The following is a 22,572-nucleotide window of genomic DNA, read 5'->3' as shown; positions in this document are numbered from 1 at the left end:
CTATGTACAAGCACATGGTAAACGTATTAGAGAAATGTATAGTGTTTAGCTACGGGAAATGCAATGTGGTGTTAGAAATGTGTACCCCAGACTTCGTGTCTGTAGGTTGTTTAGGTTGACCACACATGAAAGAAAGACGTAAATGTCAATACTGTGATTGAAACCTGCTTGTGTAACCGAAGTAGTGGCCAGAATTCGCATATATCGTTGAGGCGAAAGGCCTGGTATTTTCTTATGTTAGTCAAGGGCAATAGGCCAAAAGGGATTTATTCCAGTAGAGGTTTTAGGCTGTAGTAAATTGCAACTTAAAAGATGTGAAGAATGTCTGCTTTGCATGAGCTCACCCCAGGTGCAAGGACAGTTGCTCGTTAGTAGAGAAGCTCTTTGTTCGTAATTTGAATTATGTAGAGAAAGCCAGACATGGGAGTGTATTGGAATGTGCCAATCGTAACTCCTAGTGCGGATGGCGTCTGGGACTCAAGGCCAAGCGATGGACGATGGAACTGGACAGCGCTCTGTGGAAAAGTACTGAAAGACGACCCCGGAAGGAGAGGAGGCGCAAAGGGCGTGTTCGGAGACTTGGGGTACTGTATTAGGGACAGCGCCCCGAGGGTGGAGGCAGAGCAGAGCGGGGCAGCCCAAGCAGAGGAAGGCTAGGCGAAGAGATAGAGGGGGCAACTTAGACCAAGCTCTCTAAGTGAAGTCTTCTTATGAAGTTTCACTCTGACACCTTTTATTCTGATGAGGGTCTCAAGGGATTGCTATGTAGGGATGTCACCTAGTACAGAGTAGGGACAGAGATGGTATGGTTCAGTGTCCCTAGTATCGACATTTGCTTGGTAGTGTTCTACCTCATGCTTTTAGAGATTGTACTTTTAGTTATTTTTAGCCGTATGCGGATTCTTCGTAGAGTAGCATTTGTTTTAGTGCCTATGTACTTGTTGTGCCTCGTGTTGAGGACTTTGTATCTCCAAATCTTTATGTTGATAATAAAAACCAGAGAGCCAAGAGATTAAGTCTCGAGTCCTTGATTATGGCAAATTGCAGACTATAATTGTGATAACGGTAATTTTCCCTCCATGCTATCAGGCAAGTAAAAAGTTCCATCTGACCAGAGTGGGTTCCAGTAGATAATTGCGAGATACCCAAATGGGCCGGAGCACTGCTTATTCTGCTTCCAGCTGTTTTTGAAAAGTTTGCACCACAGTCAGGACCAAAAAGAAGTCCTAAATGATAGCTGCCACTTTAAATTTTCATTTGAGATATTGAGTGCAAGCAGTCCATTCCTTACACACTGATCAGCCAGCTGCATGCCACCAGTGTCCCACCCAGTTCCCACATGCTTTGTCTGCCAGCTTGGATTGCAGCATGGCACATACTTCATCAAGGAGTAGTTGGGGATTTATTGTGAAGGTGGGAGAACCAGAGCTAAGAACTAAGAATTCTGGATTCCCCATGATTGTAATTAGTTTTACTCACTCATTCTGGGCCTCTCGCCTTATCGTGTATGATGCCAACCAGATGTTACAAGACTGAAAATGCTGAGAGAACAAGAGAGTATATTTTAGTTCAGACCCAAAGCAAACAGGTTGTGGAGAAGGTGCGTCCTTTGACTGATGGCTGTGATGCCCAAGTGGCTGCTTTGCAGATGTCAGCAATAGTTTAGGAAAAAACTCAGCTTCTTCCTTCAATCTGGTGGAATAAGCAGGAAACCTTACAGGAGATTGCACTCCTCTAAGTTTGTGAGCGCTAAATATGCATTCAACTATCCACCCGACAGGAGGAGCTTTTGCCGGGTGTGCTTGGAATGGTCAGTTGTCACAGTTAACTGAGTTCTCAGTAGCGAAAAAAAGATTGACCTCTCTGAAGATTTCTCATAAGAAGCCAACACCATATCATTTTGCATTATCTTTTAAAATGATGATTGTCTTCGATTGTGATTTATGAAAGTGATTCAGTGTTTGGACAGATTCTTTTTTTAATGCTATTTTAATGATCAAGGCCAACCGTGAGATTGCAAGAAGCCATAACTCCTAGCTGTCTCTAGAACTACAACCTGAGCCTTTCACAAAAAATAAAAAATATAGTTCTATCCTGGCAAGAATAGGAAAGTCCATTCTCATATGGAAGCATAGCGCTCCAATGGCTTAAAGTTTCTGCCAAGGAGCTAACTGCCATTTTTAGACATTGATGGAGAACCCAAATAATACTGGGTGTTGCACACTATTTGAAGATTTTTGGCAACAGCCTCTGTAGACTGAACTCTAATTAGCCAGTCATTGAATTAAGGATGAAATTGAATTTATTGTAGGTGCACATGAGATGTCAATACACAGATCATCTTTGTAGATTCCCCTAGAGAAGAATTGAGACTCAGTGGAAGAAATGTGTACTTGCAATGCTTAGCCTCAATCACAACACATTTAGAATTTGCAATATTATTACTCAGTGAAGCATGGTAACCAGAAGGAACTGATGCTCATGCTACTTGTCCTTCATTGATCTTAATCACTTTGTAGTTTCAAGAACAGAAAGTACCTGTAATATAAAATCAGGCTCTTCTCAAGATTTGGATTCTGTGATAGTGCACATAATCTCCTGAGTCTCTTGATGTAGCTGTGAAAATGGAATATTAACAGAGTATTGAAGGGAGGTTGCCTGGTTGCCTGGCAGCATGTGACCGGCCGCTGAGTATGTATCCTATGCTGGAGTTATTCCCCTTCAACAGTGAGAGAAGATTCAGACAGGCTTGATTTTAGTATTGAATTAGTAATTTTCAGTGCCACAGAGGTATGTTCTACTCAATGGCTTTAGTCAAATGGTAGAATAATTATTTAGGACAAGTTTCTTTGAACAAAACCACCACTAGCAATTAAGGTATTGTTGTGCACTTTAAACATTACATGCCAGGAAAGTCAATGAAGAGGACCTGGAAAGAAAGACTAAGGAGGAAGAATAGGTGAAGGAGGTATGAAAGAGAACTCAGCTGAACCTGAATCATGTGGTGAAAAAATAGTAGTATGAAATAATCCTCGAGGCGATTAAATAAACCTCTCCGGTTGAATTACAAAGAAAGGGGAAGCCTCCAACTCTGTCTAAATCACCTACAGTTGACTGAAGAGGTTTAACGATAGCCATTTATAGGTTAGATTAAACTTACAGAACAAAAGACAAGGGTACAGTATGTGCCAGTACTGATAAATAAAAACTGTGCCTTTTCTTCTTCTGCTTACTGTGAGTCACAGCAAGAGGACATCCCAAATAAGGGCCTTACACAACGAATGGCACCTAGCAAGAGCTTTGGGAGATTTTGAGTTTTTCAACGCATCCACATTGGACCCAGTGTATTACACTGGTACAGAGACCCTTAGAGAGAAGGCTGAAGCTCTGAAGGAAGGGATGAGTGTGAGACCGAAGAGGCAGGCTAGCAGATTGAGTCTCAGTAGCCTCATCTACCCCAGGGTGAACTAAACATTTTCGTTGGTACTCAGCAGCATGAACACTCCTCCAGAGTGCTGCTATGATCTTATACCACTTGTAATGATCATCCAGCTCCTTAGATACTTGAGTCCTTTGATTGTGTGTTTTTCCAACAGTTGTGTGCACCAAGGGATTTAACCTCATACAAGTTCCAAAAGACGCTGGTGAAACAGATCCCATGTCGGGTGCCAAATCCCTTATACCTAAATAAGTGAAGGAGGCCCTGTCACGAAGTTGAGAGTTTCCAGCAGTCCTGGATCTATTTTGAACATGGACAGGAGTCTCTGCCTTTGTTCCCTCTGCAAGATTCCCTTACCAAAAAGGACAGGAGATACCTAGATGAAGATTACCCAAACAATACAAGTGGATTATCCACTGAGAAGAAACTACCACATTGAATATATTGTTTCAAGTCTGTCTTCAGAGACATATTCTGAGGGGGGAAGAATTTGTTTAAAAAACATCCAGAAAAGGAAGAAACTATAGGAAAGCCACCACTTCAAGGAAGGGGAGACTGCTAAAATGGTAGTCAGCATACTAAAAAGGTGGAGCTTCTGCGGGCTCCTGTAGGAAAGGAGAGAGTAAAGCCAGAATAACAGGATACCAAGCAGGGAGAATGTAAAGTTATCTGATCACTAAGGACCCATTAGTGTGTTGAGTGATCCTTGCAATGGTGAGAAAGTGTAGATGATGCTAAGATTAGAGACAGATAATGCTGAGGTGTCCTAAAGAGTATTAGAGATCAAGAGTATGAGACATGAATTTATGAGGCTATGAGGAATTGAAGATAGGGAGCATTGAGACCTACCTGCATTAAAAATGAAGAGTTTAGAGCTCAAGATCTTTAGATATCTTTGGAGTCAAGATAACGTTAGGGTTGTCATTTTCCTGGGTTAGAAACTGGTTTTGTGGTTAGAGATGGAATTAGTTTGCGTTTTTGTTGTAGAGAGCTATTAGAATCATCTAAAGATTGGACTGAAGTAGGCATGTTTGCCACATTTTCAACTCAACGTCCATCTAATTTTTATTCTCCAGCGCTTCAAGGCTCTTTCTCCATCAATGTGCAATTCAACCGCTTGTATGCTCCTTTTGTCCGGCTGCTGGTCTTTGCCCTTTTTCCCAACAAAGGGATCACAGCTGACAGTGCTGTGATAGATGTGTCGAGGTGCTTCAGGAACAAGGTAAGGAGGGAAGGGACCCTACTTCTTCTTTTTTATGTCTTTACTTTTTACTATTTCATTCCCGTATTCTTTTATTTTATTTCCTCCTTTACTTGTTGAGCTTTATTTTTTCTCTCACTCATCCTCATTATTTCTTTGTTACTGTTGTGTTGCTCTGTAATAGATTCATCTGGCAGCTTGTCCCTTGCAGGCTCCCGTCCGCTCCACGCGCATCCCCTGCCCTTGCGCTACCCTGCTATGACATCAGCTGGCATTCTAGAATGCCAGCTGATATTCTACCGTTTGACAGTTTGGATTGACAGTTGAGATGCCCTGCTTACCTGACCGGCTGCAATGCTCCCCGCCGCTCCAGCTGGTATGTTGTAACGGATATCCTGAATAAATAGTATTACTAAGTCTTCCTTGCCTGAGTTTTCTACATCATTATAATGGCGGCGAGGTGAGGAACACAACACACCGAGGAATCCACACGGAGATAGAAGGAAAAGTGAAATTTGTAATGGAAATGTCCTGTCAGGAGCGAAACAAGGATATGAAATAAAGTAAGGAGAAGGATATTCGTATCAATAATAAGGAGGAGTGCATCAGGACAGGAAGAAAAAAAAAGAAAAGAAATACAGAGAGAAACAAAGTCTGAAACACAAAGTAAAGTGGAAATAAAAAGAAGCATTGCGGTGAGTGAAACTGACCAACGGTAATGAATTGAGAACGAAGTTGGTGTGGAGATACATGAATGAAGTGAGTCAGAGCCGCATGAAGTGAATCGTGAGGGGAGCTCTACAAAAGACTGTGACGCAGTGCAGGCTAGCGTGGTGTGCTGACGTCAGCGCGCTGCGTGGAAGCCATATTGAAAGAAGTTTATGTCAGCTGTATAGTTTTAAATGAGATTGAGCGCACTTACGTGCCTCCATTTTGGAAAAGTGACAACAGTGGAAGCGGCGTGTGAATTTTAATGAAAGAAAAAGGAAGCACTGTACCGAGGCACGAGTGAACACGTTGGTCAGCGGATTCAACAGGCAAGACAATAAACAATTAAGACAACAAGTTAGAATTGTGGGATTGAGTATTTCAGTATTTAAATGTGAGAGGAAACTGACAAATTAACAGACAAGGAGGCAAATCATAGACCGTCAATCTCATTTATGATAAACACTTTGCACTATCAACAAAAAAAAGAGATAGATAATAAGAATAAAAGATGGCTAATAGTAAAAAATATAACTTGTCACCACCACAAGTGTTTTTAGCTGTTTCTGGAGAGCCGCCATTGAAATAGGAAGAATGGCAGTAGTATTTTAACAATTACATTTCGACATCTGACGATGAGCATGAACCACTAAAACCAGAGGAAAAAAAGAAAATATTGTTGCATTGTTTGGGGGCTGGTGGGCTAAAGGTGTACAATAAAAGTAATAAGAAGGTACGGGAAGGTGAACAAGGTGATGTGTTTGCAAATGCATTGGAGGACTTAAACAGTTATAAGCCTACCGTCTGTGTTGCAGTGAACCAGTATAAATTTTACCATCGCAAACAAGGAAAAGATGAGAGTATAGAAGACTACGTTGCTATACTTAAAAACTTGGTGCTAACATGCAAATTTGGGGAACTGCATGATGACTTAATTAGAGAACAAATTGTTATGTGTGCATCAAACCCAAATATTCAAGATGCGCTATGGGCAAAAGGTGAAAAACCACTTAACGATGTAATTGAAATAGTGAAGCGTTCCGAATTAACAGGTAGATGTGCCAAGGCAATAATAAATGAGAGTAAAACTAAGGAAGAGGAACCAAATGTGGTGGCTAAAATAAGTGGAAACAAGATTAGGCACACAGATAAAAGTAGGAGCAAAAGCAGAAAAAGTGCTGGGTATGATCAGAAAGGAGGAGAAAAGGAAATGGCGCAGCGAAAAGTTTACCGATGCGGAAGCCACCGACATTTGGCAAATGACTGGAAATGTCCTGCACGAAGTGTCAAATGTAGCTAATGTGGCATAGTGGGGTATTTTCAGAAAGTGTGTCACAGAAAAGTGAGTGCAAGAGTCAGGTTGGTTGAGGGAAACACAGAGTATGATGAGGATTCCTCTGACGGGTCAGATTATAACCTGTGTGTACTCAATGTAAATGAGGAATCTGAGAATCAAGGAAAAGAGAAAGATAAAACGAGAAACCCACATGTAAAGTTGCTATTGGAGGAGTGAGCATTGAAATTGTAGCGGATTCAGGCTCACCCTGTACTATAGTCAACCGAAAGGTATGGAGAGAGAGATTTCAGAACGCTCTAGGGCAAAGAATGGAATCTCAGGACATCACATTGAAAACATTTACAGGAGAACCCATAGAGCTAGTGGGTTATAGAGAATTGAGATTTGAATTCAAGGACAGGGAAACCACCAGTAAATTATACGTCTCAGCTAAAGGACCATCTGTATTGTGGTGGAAGGACCAAGGAAAGTTGGGTATAACACTAAATCCCAAAAGTGCAGAACCTTTATTATTGACACTGGAGGATAAAGTACTTCGTTCAGCTATTGTAAACAGGTTCCCAAAAGTTTTCAACGGCACCATCGGAAAGTTGAAAGGGTTTCAACACATAATAAAACTGAAAGAAGATGCTGTGCCATGTATACATAATGTCCGACACATACTGTTCACTTTAAGAGAGGAGGTCAAGGCACAGCTAGGTGTGCTATTTGAGACGGGCATCATTGAGCCCATGGAATCATCAGAATGGGTGGCACCCTTGGTGTTCGCCCGCAAGCCCAATGGCAAGTTAAGATTATGCATAGACTTACGCGATCTAAACAAAAGCATTCTAATAGACCAGTACCCTCTGCCGAAAATAAATGAAAAGCTGTTCTTGACAAAAGATATGAAGGTATTCTCAACAATTGACATAACCGCAGCATACCACCAGGTTCCTTTACATCCGGACAGCAGGTGCCTCTTCACTTTCATATTACCGTTCAGGTGTTATAGGTTTAGGAGAGTACCTTTTGGGCTGGCATCTGCAGCAGCATTATTTCAAAGACTCATGCATGAGATTTTTAAAGATGTAAAAAATGTGCTCATCTTCCAAGATGACATCCTAGTATTGGGGAAAAACCAAGCTGACCATGAACAGAAGTTAACACAAGTACTCAAAACACTGGAAAGGTGTGGTTTGATAGCAGAGTATGCTAGGTGCAGGTTTGCGGAGAAGAAAGTAACATACCTGGGACATTAAATCAAAAGAAGGAATTAGTTAATGCCATTAAGGATGCACCAGTACCACAAACAAGAGAGGAACTGAGATCTTTCTTAGGGCTAGTAGAATTCAATTCAAAGTTTGTAAGGAATTTTTTGACAAAGACATATGACATTAGACAATTACTGAAATGTAAAAACAAGTTTGAATGGTCAGCGCGCTGCAACAAGGAGTTTGTAGCTCTCAAACGTGGAATTTGCGATGCTCCACCACTACAAGGCTTTGACCCGAGTCTCAAGAGCGTGGTCACTATGGATGCAAGTGGCAGGGGAATAGGAGCTGTGCTCACGCAGATCGGAGTAACAGGTGATGAAGTAACAATTGCCTTTGCATCACGTTCACTCATCCCCACTGAGAAAAAATAATCGGTGATTAAGCACGAGGCATTGGTGTGCCTGTGGGGTTTGGAGCATTTCCGCCAATATATTTGGGGAAAAAGGGTAACTTTGCGGTGTGACCACAAACCACTCACAAAGGTACTAACAGTTAAGGGGTTGTATAATGCTTCTCCTAGGTTGGCATGTTTATCAGACAGGCTACTAGACTACAACTACGATGTGCAATATCTGCCAGGTGCTAGAAATATGGTGGCGGACTTTCTCAGCCGTTTATCCTTACCTGGGAGTGGTGTGGAGGAGTGCAAGGCGGATGAATTCTGTGTACCGAACATAAGTGAAGAGTTCCCAAGCATTCATAGAGATGTATGGATGAGGGAATATGAACATGACGAGGTGCGACAGGAAGTAAACAAACTTATTGTTAATGGTTGGCCAAGCAAAAAGCATGTCAGAAAAGAGTTGAGACCATACTGGGAACTCAGGAATGAATTATCTGTGAAAGGGGAACTCATATTGAGACAAGGGAAAGTAATACCCCCAGAAACACTAAGAGGCAGAATTCTGGAAATATGCCATGAGGGGCAAAACAAAGAATAAAATGTTGGTACTGGTGGCCAGGTTGTAACTTAGAAATTGAGGGAAAAGTTAGGGACTGTGTCCCATGCGAAAATTCTGACAAGTCTCAAGTTACTCTGAAGCCACCTTTGCATCCGTTGCCCTGCCCGGGGATGCCTTGGGAGAGAGTGCTAAAAGAAACAACAGTATCTCAACTGGTGTGATTCAAGTAAGACAGTCTTAGTGAAAATAATGGTCGCAATAATTGTTAGAAGGCACAACCATACGGGGAAGAAGGACTACGAATCTAATGGTGGAGCAGAATAAACATCACGAACCATTCGAAGTGACATAACCTTGAAAGGGGGAGACTGCATGTGTCATGTAGGCAATCATAGTAAAAGGTGTAATCACAATTCTTTTATCAAAAATAAACAAATTAAAGTGAAATAACCCAAACATTTCGGATCAATACATGAGAATTCTATTCAGCACAGGGACCAAGGTCCCTGTGCTGAATAGAATTGTCATGTATTGAAGTGAAATGACCCAAACATTTCGGATCAATACATGACAATTCTATTCAGCACAGGGACCTAGGGACCAAGGTCCCTGTGCTGAATAGAATTGTCATTTATTGATCCGAAATGTTTGGGTTATTTCGCTTTAATTTGTTTATTTTTGATAAAAGAATTGTGATTACACCTTTTACTATGATTGCCTACATGACACATGCAGTCTCCCCCTTTCAAGGTAATTTCACTCCGAATGGTTCATGATGTTTATTCTGCTCCACCATTAGATTCGTAGTCCTTCTTCCCTGTATGGTTGTGCCTTCTAACAATTATTGCGACCATTATTTTCACTAAGACTGCCACCGCCACATTTGGTATCTGTACTGCATTGAATAATCGTTTTGTGCTTCTGTACCTCAACATCGAGTTTTTAATACCAACTGTGACGACACTGTCTGTAATAATTGCTACGTCCTGTCATGCAGTCTAGTGTTTTTTTCTTCCCCTCTCCCCTTTCCCGCTCCCTTTCCGGTTCCCATTCCCTCCCACACGGCTCAGCCTATCACAGAGCCTCTAGTATCGCGTCAGCAGCCCGGGATCACATGACCGGACTTTCGCTTTCAACTACCACCGCTCTCCTTTCAACCATTTGCTTGCCTTGACTGCAACGGGAAGTCGCCCAAATTGATACTCCCGCACGTTCTGATTTATTCAGCAACACCAAGTAAGTCCTGTCCCCCGCTCTCCCTCCCGTCTCCTAGTCTTCCGCACCCCCACAGCACACCCAGACTTGTATACTCCTTTCTTCCTCAGCTCCTTTCACCGTGACCGAAACGCGGTCCGTCGTTGACTGAGCCTCTCATTCACTGCCCTAGTTACTGGCTGAACCGCCGGCTTGCTTCCGGCTCCCTTTCACGCACTTCGGGCGTGCAACCGCAGGTAATCTCTGTTCCTTCACCCTGCCCACTCTCCGTACCCCTCAACTGCCTCGGCCTCACTGCCCCTTGGTTCCATGTTTACCGGCCGTGTTCTCTCCTTTCTTCCAGCCTCGCTCGACACCTACCACGGTCCACATTGATTGATGCCCCGACTTCTTTAATTGTCCCATCCACAACACGCGCCCCTGCGCGTTCCATCAGGTAATTTCTTTACCACTTATGTGTTGCTTGAGACATTCCTTTCACCACTTGAATTACTGCCGCCTGCCAGCAGGACCATCCATCTTCCAGGCAGTGCTCCCCGCTTCTCTTCCTTCCACCTCGCTCTCACCTCCCCGCTTCTTCCCCTTTCTTTGCTTCATCCCTTCCATGCGCTCATCCCTCCTTCACATCCTCATCATTGTTACTTAAATTTCTCTCTGTTTCCTCCCGCCCACCACCTCACCTTCCTCTTCCTCTTCACTTGCCCACTGCGGAGCAGCACGCGATACTCCTATCCCTTCCTCCTTGCTAATTTCCCCCTCCCCCTCCTCTTTTGTACAGCACCGCCCAATCTATCAACCCGGTCCTGAAGATGATCCTGAGTTAGAGGATCGAAATGTCGTCGACCACTCAGCGCAAACAATAGCACATTATCCGCTGTGGTTCCCTCTAATGATTATCTTGAATTCTAAATGTATCTAAGTACTATCAGAACCACCAAGATTCACTGTATATATCGAGTCACCAATCTCACCTTGCGCCTCTTCCGCTGAATGCACTTTGTCACTTGCGTCGCCACTTGTTCACTCACTTACACACTTAGCACCAAGGTCAACTTCGGGTTGTTTATTTGCAAGTCCATGCTTACAGTGCTGATACAACTGTACCCTACTTTACTTCAAATATATGATGCCTAGTGCACCTTCTAAATCTAAATTTTGTCTCCAAGAGTCTCTCTTTTTCCTCATTGCAATGTATTTTACATGCCTGTCTAAACTGTCGTACTTGAATCACACCAGTTGAGATACTGTTGTTTCTTTTAGCATACCTACCCACTTCTCAACGTGGTATATGGGTTTACTCCTGTCGTTGTATTACTTGGGAAAGAGTGGGCATAGATGTAATGGGCCCTTTACGGTACCAAGGGGAACAAGTGTATGTTGTGGTTCTGGTGGACCATTTTTCAAAATGGCCGGAGATCAAGGTATTTCACAGAGTCGAGGCAAATGACATTGTCAAGTTTCTCGACAGTGTTTTCACGAGAGAAGGGATACCCAAAACAACTGTCAGTGACAATGGCAGACAATTTACATCTATAGTCTTCAAAAAGTTCACAGATAGAAATGGGATTACTCACAAAACCGCTTCCGTATATCACCCCGCAGGCAACGGAGCAGTGGAAAGATTTAACAGAGTAATCAAAGGCACCATACAATTAGCCAACAACAATGGGTTATGTTGGAAAATGGAAGTTAAAAAAATGATTTGGGCATACAGAATAACACCAGGGGAGAGCACAGGTGTAAGCTCATTCGAAAGGATGAGAGGTAGAACACCACTATCCAAAGATAATGTGGGTTGGCTCAAGACAACTAGAAAAGCAGAATGGTCTGTGGAATTGGTCAGGAAGAACGTACAAAAGGCACAAAAAGAATGCAAAAGACGTTTTGACATTAGACATGGGTGTAAACCTCTTACTATCAAAGAAGGAGATACAGTACGGGTAAAAAGAAGTGGACTCATTGAGAAACAGATTTACTCAGCCATTAGTTGTTGAAAAGGTTTTTTGTAATTCTGCCCTTCTCAGCGATGGAAAAGTGTGGCATGCATCCGCATTATCTACACATGAGAGGAAAGACTTTAGGGAAAGTGAAAGAGTGGAAGACCTTGAAACAGACAGACTAGCCAAGAAGGATCTAGGTATAGATTATGACGAGTAGATGAACTTTGATTGGTTGTTTGATGATGGGTTGGAGAAAGAGGGAGAAGAGAGTAGTAAACAGGGGCATACCCAAACCGCAGCAGACAATGCTCTCTCCAGCCACGATCAAATAGAATCTATAGGGGAAAAACAGAGTTTTCAGCAGCAGTGTTCTGTTGATTCCCCTAGTGCTGACAGTTCTGGACAGTCTGAGGAAGAACAGGATTCAGAGCCTGGTCTAGAGGGAAACACTACCAGTAGATGAGGACGCACTGTGGTTATGCCTAGCAAGTTCAAAGACTTTGTATGTGAATAACCATGCTGTTTGGTTTATCATATCATTATGCTTTCCTTATGCACAACCTGTTTTTCTTCTCTCCTGTTGGGAAGGAGATGTGTTGTGTTGCTCTGTAATAGATTCATCTGGCAGCTTGTCCCTTGCAGGCTCCCGTCCCCTCCACGCGCGTCCCCTGCCCTCGCGCTACCCTGCCATGACATCAGCTGGCATTCTAGAATGCCAGCTGATATTCTACTGTTTGACAGTTTGGATTGACAGTTGAGATGCCCTGCTTACCTGACTGGCTGCGTTGCTCCCCGCCGCTCCAGCTGGTGTGTTGTAATGGATATCCTGAATAAATATTATTACTAAGTCTTCCTTGTCTGAGTTTTCTACATCATTATAGTTACTTCCTTCTTTTGATTTTTTCTGTCTTTTTGATATTGTTTCTTTCATTGTGATTCTTGCTTCTTTCTTCCTATATTTCTATCATTTTTTCACATTTATTTCATTATCTTCATTATCTTTCTCACATTGTAACATTTGTTTCTTTGTGTCTTAACATCTCTTTGTAATTGTTTCCTTTGTGAAGTTCATTTCTTTCTCCTTTTCTCTGCTTTTGTTTTCTCTACCCCGTTTCTACATGTTTTCTCTTTCTTGTTTTCCTTGTTAGACTCTTCTCTTATAGTATCATCTACCATCTCATTTCATATGTATCTTGTTATGTCCTTTTAGTTACTGTGTCCATGTCTGTGAGTTCCCTCATTTTATCCTTGTTCTCCTGCCATCTGCCATCATTCACTTTCTCATTTTCTCTCTCTCTATGATACTCTCGGTCTCTCCTCTTTTTTTTTACCCTTTTTTCTACTGGTAATCCCCTCTTCTCCCTCTTCATTCCTCTTTCCTTCTACCCTATTTTTCTCTCCTTTCTTTGTCCCTCCACCTTCTTTGATGTTATAGTGATACATAGTGCCTTGACAGGTGGAGTTGCACTTTTCGGAGCACGAGAGCCTGCCAGGCTCAGATGTGACTGTTAGTCTAAAGGCCGCGCCGAATTCCTTCTGCGCACTGCGAGCCGTGGATAACAGTGTTCTGCTTAGGAGGCCGGAGGCAGAGCTCTCCAACAAGACGGTGAGTGATTGTATTATTATTGTATTGCTGTTTAGAAGAGGGTGGTGCCCCAGAATCCCAGCTTTTCCCCTGCAAAATTGTGATTCCAAATTTGACCATGTTGAGCAGTGGCCAGGAATTATTATCGTCCAGGGTCGTGTATGAGTTGTCAAACTCAGTTTGCCCAAATCACTGTTTCATGGGGACTCTGCATACAGAACGAGGGGCATGCCTAGTCCTTCTAACCAGCATGCATAGGTGTGCATAAAGTACGCAGACAGAGCTGGAAAAAGTAAACAAGCATTGGCAATGCCAATTAGTCTGGCTTTAAAAGACTATTTTATGGTAATATGAGCTTTGCAAGCAGATAGCATAGGAATGGCTAATCATTTGTTTGAAAGAAAAGAGCTGTAGCAATATTGGTTAAGATTAAAAGGTCAGGTGACAGTTTAACTGTCAAGCCAGACCTAATAATTCATGTATGTTAATGACTGCCCTCCTCCCATCTGTGCTTCTGCCAGAGAAAACACAATAAATTATCCAGTTATCTAAGACATTATATTTAGTAGCATTGCAAAGTCATGCGTGTGCCCCTGAAAGTTCAAGCTCAGGCAGCTGGATAAATAAACAAAATGATCACAGCTGCTGGAGGGCAAGCACTTTTTTGAGGAAACGCACCCACTTCTACTCAATCAAAACATGTACTCCTGGCTCCTAACATATGGGCGGAGCCAAAGCCCCTCGCTAGTGATGCTCACTTAATTGCTTGCAGCAGCTGCACTGTCAATCCAGACCATAAAAAAGACTTTAAAAATACAGTTTATCTCTTAGTAATATGTGAAGTACACTGCCAGCGTGTTCTAGTACCAGTGCTGATGGATCTGGTACCAGTGTGATGTGCTAGTTGTTCTATTGTTAACCTATTATTTTTCCCACCCAGGACACAACTTGGACAGATGGCTTTAAATTGTCCATGATATGCAAAGCAGGATGTCCAGCTGTAAAAAAGCCCCTTTCTTATTCTCTCAGTGAATCACAAGCAATGTGTGGTCCCCACTACATATGTTCTAGTGTTAGCACATTGCACCAAAATACAAAAGAGATGATTTTCAGAGACTGGCACAGAAGAAAAAAGTAGCTGCCAAAACACACTAACCTTCCATTCAGTTCAGCACAGTATGCTGTTTATTACATAGGAAGGAAATTTATTTTGCATGAATCTGTTAGAAAAGGTTTGATAGTTGAAACGAGAGTCCAACTGAGCATGGGTGCAAGACCAAGGCGAGGTTAAAACCGGCATAGTCTGTGGCTTAATTTCAACCAAAAAAGCTACTGTCTCAAAATGCTGCTGCTGATGTATGTCTGTACAAATATGGTGAACCATAATGAGGGCACTACTTGTGGAAAGTTACTGACCTGTAACCCTATCGCCCTACATTGGAATCCTCATTAAAGTCACATGCAGTGAATTGTCCTGCCCACACGCCTAATCCCGTAGACCCGGGTTTATTAAATGTTTGCGTGTGTCTCGGTGTGGTACTTGGTCTTTGAGCACTCTACAGAATTTATTTTAACACCAGCAACAACTAGAGCATTCCTGGATAGACCCTTGAAAAACAATATAAGTCTCTAGATCAAGGTCTTTTCTTCCATAGGACAGACTCCCAGTCTGATTCAGTGAATGTTTCAGTGGCAAAATAGTAGCATACAACAGCACCATCATCCATGATTCAACCTCAAAAGCAGAGTAACAGCAAATTCGTAGTTGGCAGGAAAATTTGTGGACTAAAGTTACTGCCATGAAAATTACTTGTAACACCTCCGGTGCTTCTCTAAGAAATTGCTGAGAGAGGATATGCAAGATTTCCATGAGGTCCTTATTGAAGACATGCTGATATCCAAACAGTTTATCTTCAGTGTTGAGGCTGACTCCTCTGTTCGCACAAAACATTGCTACAATCCCGGCTTCACATAGCAGTCCACTTCTTGGCTTCATTTTTGGGGTTTTTTAAACCAAAGGCACAACAATCTTTTAATGAACATCCACTATTTAGGAAACACGTTTTGTTGGACTAAGCCCTTTAGGTATGGTCATCCCCAAACATTTTGCCTTCACTCCTCATATTTTTTCCAAATTTGTTTTTGTTGACCTTAGGACTCTGTGCACTTTACCACTGCTAAACCATGCTAAAGTGCTTGTGCACTCCCCTTAAAACATGTTAGATTGGTTTATAACCAAGTGGCATCATGAATTTGCTTCTAAGTTCCTAGTAAATCATTGCTGCATGTGTCCAGGACCTATAAATGAAATGCTACTAGTGGGCCTCCATCACTGATTGGGCCACCCACTTAAGTACCACGTTAAACATGTCTCAGGCCTGCCATTGCATAGGAGGGAGGCAGTTCCTCTGGAGCAGCTGTCCAGCAAAGTGCCAGTCCTTGTAGCAGCACAGCAGCCCTACTTCCTGGCAGAGTATACACATGTCAGTTGGTGTCTGAGGCCCAGTATTTATACACAGTTTTGCCACTGAAGTGGGGAGAAGTTTCTAGAGGCATGCCTTTGAAGTGCACATTTGTCCTACCTTCCTGGCCCTGGCTTCACAGTAACTATAGGGGGTATGCATTTTAAATTACGATTCCAGAGAGACCAAACTTGATCTTGGGACCTATTCCTATTTGGAAATTAAACTTATAAAATGCAATAAGGTAATTCCAATGTTATCCTATAGGGAAGGTATGCCTTGCAGTAGTAAAAAATTAATTTAAGAGTTTTTCACTACCAGGACATGTAGAACTTAAATGTACATGCCCTACTTTTTAAATAAATTGCACCCTGCCCATTGGGCTATTTGGGGCTTATCGAAGGGGTGCCTTATATGTATTAAAAAAGGAAGGTTTGGGCCTGGCAAAAGGATTATTTTGCCAGGTCGAAATGGCAGTTAAAAACTGCACTCGCAGACTGCACAAGCATGCCTGAGACATTTTTAAAGAGCTACATAAGTGGGTGGCAATATAAGTGCTGCAGGTCCACTAGTGACATTTAATTTACAGGCTCTGGGTGCATGTGGTACTGCTATACTAGGGATTTATAAGTAAACTAAATATGCCAACTGGGGATAAGCCAATGATACCATGTTTTAAGGAGTGAGCACATGCACTTTAGCACTGGTTAGCAGTGGTAAGATGCACAGAGTTCTAAGGCCAACAAAAACAAGATCAAAACATTTAGGGGAAGACGGATAAGGAGAATTCAGCTGGCAGCAGTGCCTTTCCCATTAAGGAAATTGTGTGGCCACACTCTGGGATCTTTCAATGTGGGATTGGCTCAGCTCACATCAGTCAGCAATAGACTTTCTAACAATCAAGTATTTTTTCTTTGAACTTCTAATTCTCTGACCATGAAATAAAAACACAATTTGGTGTTCCCTTAGCACAGTTCATACATAGTAGAGAAGTGTTTATATTTTTCAGCTATCAGGACTCATTACAACAGTAGCAGGTACATTCAAATATATTTTGAGTGGACGAGAGATTTGATACATGATGCAGTAAAACATTGCCTGAATATGAGTGTCAATAAAGACAATGTTGATCCAAACACAGGAAAGATTGCAGCGAGTTGCAACAAATCAGGTATGACCATCCAATGTCTGGTGTAGCTGCTTTCCCACAATTTATTAAGCTCTTCATCAGAACTGTCTCTTCAATAGATTCAAATACTTGAATTATTTCCTGCACCCTATATACGCTGTGGTAAAAAAGGCATTTAGTGATCTATTTGAGACCTTGTTCTGAATATCTTCATATTGTGTGTGCTGCCTTGCTGTGCTGCATCAGTGTTAAAAAACTTAAATGCAGCTGAAGATGTAAAAATAAGTATTTTCAACCTGCACAAGAATCGCTGGTAAATATGTCATGCAATAAAACAGAAAAAAACTCAAATTCAAAATGCAATTATAGCTGATATTGTTCTAAAAAGCAGCAGATTTATACTGCCACAGTGCATCATGCTTTGCCTTATTTTTTAAGCAGCTGTATTACTTATAAAATATATCAGAGTAAATAACTCAAATTGAATACAAAAAAGGGGGTGATTTTATGTTACTCTTAGAAGAGGTAAATACCTTTCATGTCTCATCCCAGGAAAATGGTCTAATGAAATAAAACGAAAAGGCTTTAGGTAATGCACCACTGAATTAATTTAGAAGCTTTCATATTCATCAATGTAAATTGGAGCAAACACAGAGAATGACCTGAAAATAACATTAGTTATTACAGTGTTATGGTGTCATATTAAAAGCTCAAAAATGTGAAATTCTCTTCAGTTACTATAAAGATTCAGTAGATGTTCCAGCAAGAGAAGGAATCGATTTCTGGTGTGGTGCATCACCCAAAGAAAGGTGTCTGTTACCAATCTCTATCATTGTGAACCAGCTGGGGTACTCAACGAATGGTTGCTCAATGGGATCTGGGTTCAGAGCACATTCCCACTTATAGGATTTGAGAGAAAGGTGTGTGGACTCTTTGGGATAATTGTCCAAAAATTACCAGTTAACCCCTCAAATCAATTTCCGCCTGCACTTTACCACTGAATGTTCTGCCCCTTCAACCTCAGAGATTCCGTCTCCAAGATTTCAAGTAGAATCTCTTCAAGACCCTTCTCCTGTGTGAAGTGCCACCTGTCTGCAACTAGAGCCAATGTGCCTATGATGTTGAACAATGCTAACATAACATTTTTTTTTTTTTGATGCTCTTTGATTTTTATGACCCCTTCTAGTATTTGCTTCATATCACTGTGTCCTTCATGTCTTCACAGATCTATGACAGTTTCTATGCAATGGATCGATGCGGTTATCCACATGAAGTCTCAGAGGAGGACTCAGACCGGTGTCCACACTATAAGTTCTCTCTTCCCTCTGTGGATGTGCACAGCCTGTTTGAGGTAGGTCTTTCAACACTTTTCAATTATTTGTTCCCATCTCATGAGCTAAAGAGATCAATTGAGGGCAACCGAAGTAGGCTCACCTTAATCTGGCCAACAAATATTCTGAAGACAAACAATCTGCTGGCTTGGTGTTTAACTAAACAGAAAATTCAGTGGAGCAGCCTTAGGGTATACATTTGATGGAGTGGATGATCGGTGATTGTGGCTGCGGCTGTCTAGATAGGTGAACGTTTTTATGTAACTATAAAGTTGGAAAAGGAGTGAGTTTAAAGTTTGGGTGAGCCAGTTGAAGCCTGAATGAAAATAATTTGATGGGGAGTTTGGAAGATTTTTTTACCTCAATTAGTCGATGGCTAAGGGGCTATGTGTCTGGATCGCTACATTTTCGGTTGTATAAAATGGTAGGTGTATTGTTGAGGGAGTGGCTCATGGTTGAATTATCTTGTCAGTTAATGAGCTAGTGGACTCAAGAAATTGTGAGTGGCTTAACATGTTGATGGATGCATAGATGGAGAGACAAATGGATCATTTGCACATGGCTGTTTGTGGATGCAGGAATAGATTGAGAAATTGATGGTGTATGTGTGAAGGTGGGTGTGGTAATTATTCAGGTTGATAGGGGAATGGATGTGATAGCATTTAAAGACATGAACTGAAGGCAAGTTTAGACAAGCCCACCTGGCAATATGACTTTGCCAGAGTGTTAGCAGATGGGCTAGCTTACTTTGAAGTTGTGGGCTTGTCAAATACTCACTTGCCACTGAAAATGTGTTTTTGATTTGCTAATAAGTCTGGTACTGTTGAATGAATATGCACAAACATTGGCAGATAATAAGCACAAGTGACTAAGCTTCCTTTTTGTGGATATTCATACAGATTCTTTGGGGGCAAAATTTAAAATGAGTCGCTGGTTTATTGTGCCAAATTTGATTGGTATTGTGGCCTAGCCTAGGCCATCAATTTTTCTATTGGTCAGTATGTTACAACTGTAAAAGTTGAAGCAGATGAGCGTTTGCAGAAGCTGTGCTGTTCCCTTAGAAACTTTACCCCCCACAAAGTCCACACTAACACAAGCCCACAGGCACCTCAAATTAACTGAAGGAGTGCTGTATGCCATCTAAACTGCACCAATTCCTTTATTTTCTAGTAAAATTCCATTAGTGGATAAACCAAATAGTCACTGTATGTATGCCATAATATTATATTCGAGTTCACAAACTAATATTGGCCTGATATATTTTAAGGTGCACTTCTTGCATACATTTGCCTAAAAGTACACCATGTGCTACTAAAAGAATGAGTTGTCATAACCCTCAAATTGTGTTTTATAAATGTGATGTACTTTATTGGGTTCCTGGGCAGGGTTTTTGACCCAGACCAACCCTGTTGTTATTATCAGTGTGCGTATGATTAGTTAGATGCATGCCGTATAGATGGTGTGTTTTTGACTAGATGGGTGAGGGGTTCATGATTGGTTGATCAATGAGTAGGTGATGAATGACTGGGCTGGCCAAGGGATGCGAGAGTGAAAGGATGTATAGTTGAAATGGGTGACTTCAGAGATGAAGTCTGGGTGTTTGGTTGTGCTGGTGGAAAGTTATGTTGATGGCAACAGGTTGATGGGTGGTTAGAGTCATCATGTGGATGTTGGTAGGTCAGTAAGCAGAGGAGTAGGCTGGAAAATGGATGGTTGATGGCACCATTGCCGTGCTGATTCTTCTGTTTGCTGTTTTGCGCATGACAACCTAAACCAGCAGAAGATACTGCGCTTATAGAGTGCAGCACTTTGGAAGGGATTAGCCATTTCCTATCCTCTAAGGTTCAGAAAGTAAAGATCAATTCAGTAAGTGCCCTCTGGGGTAACTGTGGGTGTGTAAGACACCAGGATTGGGCAACATGTGAATCCCTTCTTGTAAATCTAAATGACTGAACCCTAAGGCTATGGGGTACAAACGAAGCATTATGCTACCAACACACAGTTGTCAAATGGCCGCCCACTCTGGATAAGGATGTTAGCGTTTCTATGCAAATATCAGACCAATGGAAAGAAGTCTGGTTCTTGGAGTGATGCCAGTCTAACAACAAGGTCACCAAGTGTTGGCAGTGTCTGATTTTCAGTCCTTGGAACATAGTCAACTTTCTGCAGTGACCTCACAGTATAGTGTAAAGTTCATCAAGTGTTGTCAGAGTCAGCTGTTAGGTCTCTGGAGCAAAGTCAGGTTTCTGTAGTGATGTCACAGTTTGATGTTGAGTCCAAGGAAAGATGACAGGTTTCTGGAATTCGTTTATTGCGTAGTGTTAGGCACATCAAGTGATGTCTTAGTATGAAAGTCAGGTCCCTGAACTGATGTTTAAAGGCTAATATTATAGTCTGATATTTGTTTCCTGGTCTAATATCAGATCCTGGTGTGAGTTTTCCGTGGCTAAATATAAGGGTTAAGTTTAAAAATAAGATGGCAGATTCATGCCATGTTGTTTAATTCCTCAAGTGATGTCACAGTTAGATATACGTTTTTGCTGTTTTGTTACAATCTAGCTTGAGGTTTCTGTGTGATGTCACAGTTTGAGATATGTTTCTGTTGTGATGTTGCAATCTAGCTTCAGGTTTCTAGAGTGATGTCATCATCTTATTCGTAGGTTGGTACAATGAATTTAGTTCTGCTTATGGTTCCTGGTATGATGTCACAATGTGATGTCAGGTTCTAGCACGCTATCTTTAATTAGGTTCCTGGAATCAGGTCACTATTGAACATCAAGTTCAACAAATGATGATGTCAGAACCTGCTATCAAGTGCACAGGATGATGTTGTGCCTTTGGGGTGATGGTGCTGTCTGTTGATGGGTTACTAATGTGACGCAGCGGACCTGGAGGGATGTCACTTTCCAATGTCACTATTTTGTGTCTCAGCCTGATGCTAGTTGCCTGGCATACTATTAGGTTTCTGATTTACCCTTCTGAGGCCGTATGTCATAAGGTGCCCTGGGGGCACAACGGGCATTTACGCCTGCTTTGCGTGCCCCCTGGGCACTTTGGTATTACAGAAGGGGGTGTAGATGCTTGTGCGTCCCCTTCTATAATACCGATTGTGCTAGCACACTTAAAGCCCCAGCGCTATCAGCAGAGGGTGTTCCCTCATTTGTATCGGGGCGTGCCCTATGTAAATGAGGGAATTCCTTTGACTCTGCGCCTACAGACGCAGGCGCAGAGGCAAAAAAGCCCTCAGGAGGCGCACTGACAATGCGTCATTTAAAAGCTGGTGCACTGTCAGTCCACCCCCTGACAGCAGCCCTCTGCAGGGGGTAAAGGGGGTCCCATGGACCCCCCAGACATCCCCTTGCAGGCTGGTGCTGTCACTGACTGCACCCCCCTGCAAGGGGATCTCTTATCCCCTTTGAAAGTGCAGGCAGGTAACGCCTGCACTGTGAAAACACGGAGCGGCTGCCCACAGGGTAGCGCATGCACCATATTGGGGCGTATTGGCATTGTTTGCGCCCGGTGCACCTTTTCAAAGATGCGCCGGGCGCAAATAATGCCAATATGTAATACGGCCCCTGGTATCATGTTCCTCATGCAGTGTTACAGTTTCATTTTGGATGTAAATACCCGCCACTTTATCCATATGTCTTGTGTCATAAATAGAAGCAGAATTATTGGTTTTGATTGACCAGCCCAGTCGCATTGAAAAACGACAGTGTACGTGACGTTAAATCCCCATCAGCTAAAAGTGTTCTTTCTGACATTTCCTTCTTCTTTTCATTTTGTGGGAAACAGGAAGCCGGGTTAAAAGTTTTCTCAAATTCCAACATAAGAAAACCCATTAACTGCGGAGGTCCAGCAGGACTCTATCAGTCAGAGCCTTCAATGTCTGATGATGAGCCAATGCTGGAGGAGTCATCGGCCATGGCAGGTAAGAGATGTACCTCGTTACCCATTGCAAATAATGTAACTTGCCCAATATACCAGCCAAGGCTTAAAGAAGAGGCCCAGCAGTTATGCCTTCACACATTTCTGTATCACTATCTGGGGTAAAGAACCTCCTGGACATTTCTACCTTCCTATCTCACTGTATCAATTTGTGAGAAA

The 22,572-nt window shown here is 42.2% G+C and overlaps 1 protein-coding gene across 4 annotated transcripts in view; it reads left to right on the top strand.

Moving 5' to 3' along the window:
• LOC146812806 (alpha-2-macroglobulin-like protein 1) overlaps positions 1–22,572 on the top strand; it is a 468,691-nt gene that overhangs the window by 207,944 nt on the left and 238,175 nt on the right. For all 4 annotated transcript variants that reach the window (XM_085619916.1, XM_085619915.1, XM_085619914.1 and 1 more), the window contains exons 14-17: positions 4,516–4,661; positions 13,415–13,564; positions 18,360–18,485; positions 22,261–22,396. In XM_085619916.1, the coding sequence (XP_085476042.1) occupies positions 4,516–4,661; positions 13,415–13,564; positions 18,360–18,485; positions 22,261–22,396 (558 nt within the window). The remainder of the gene's footprint in view (positions 1–4,515; positions 4,662–13,414; positions 13,565–18,359; positions 18,486–22,260; positions 22,397–22,572) is intronic.

The sequence above is a fragment of the Triturus cristatus genome, chromosome 7 (assembly GCF_964204655.1).
Source record: "Triturus cristatus chromosome 7, aTriCri1.1, whole genome shotgun sequence".
NCBI classification, from domain to species: Eukaryota; Metazoa; Chordata; class Amphibia; order Caudata; family Salamandridae; genus Triturus; species Triturus cristatus.
The sequence above is the reverse complement of the archived record's forward strand: the minus strand, read 5'-3'. Positions and strand labels throughout refer to the sequence as shown.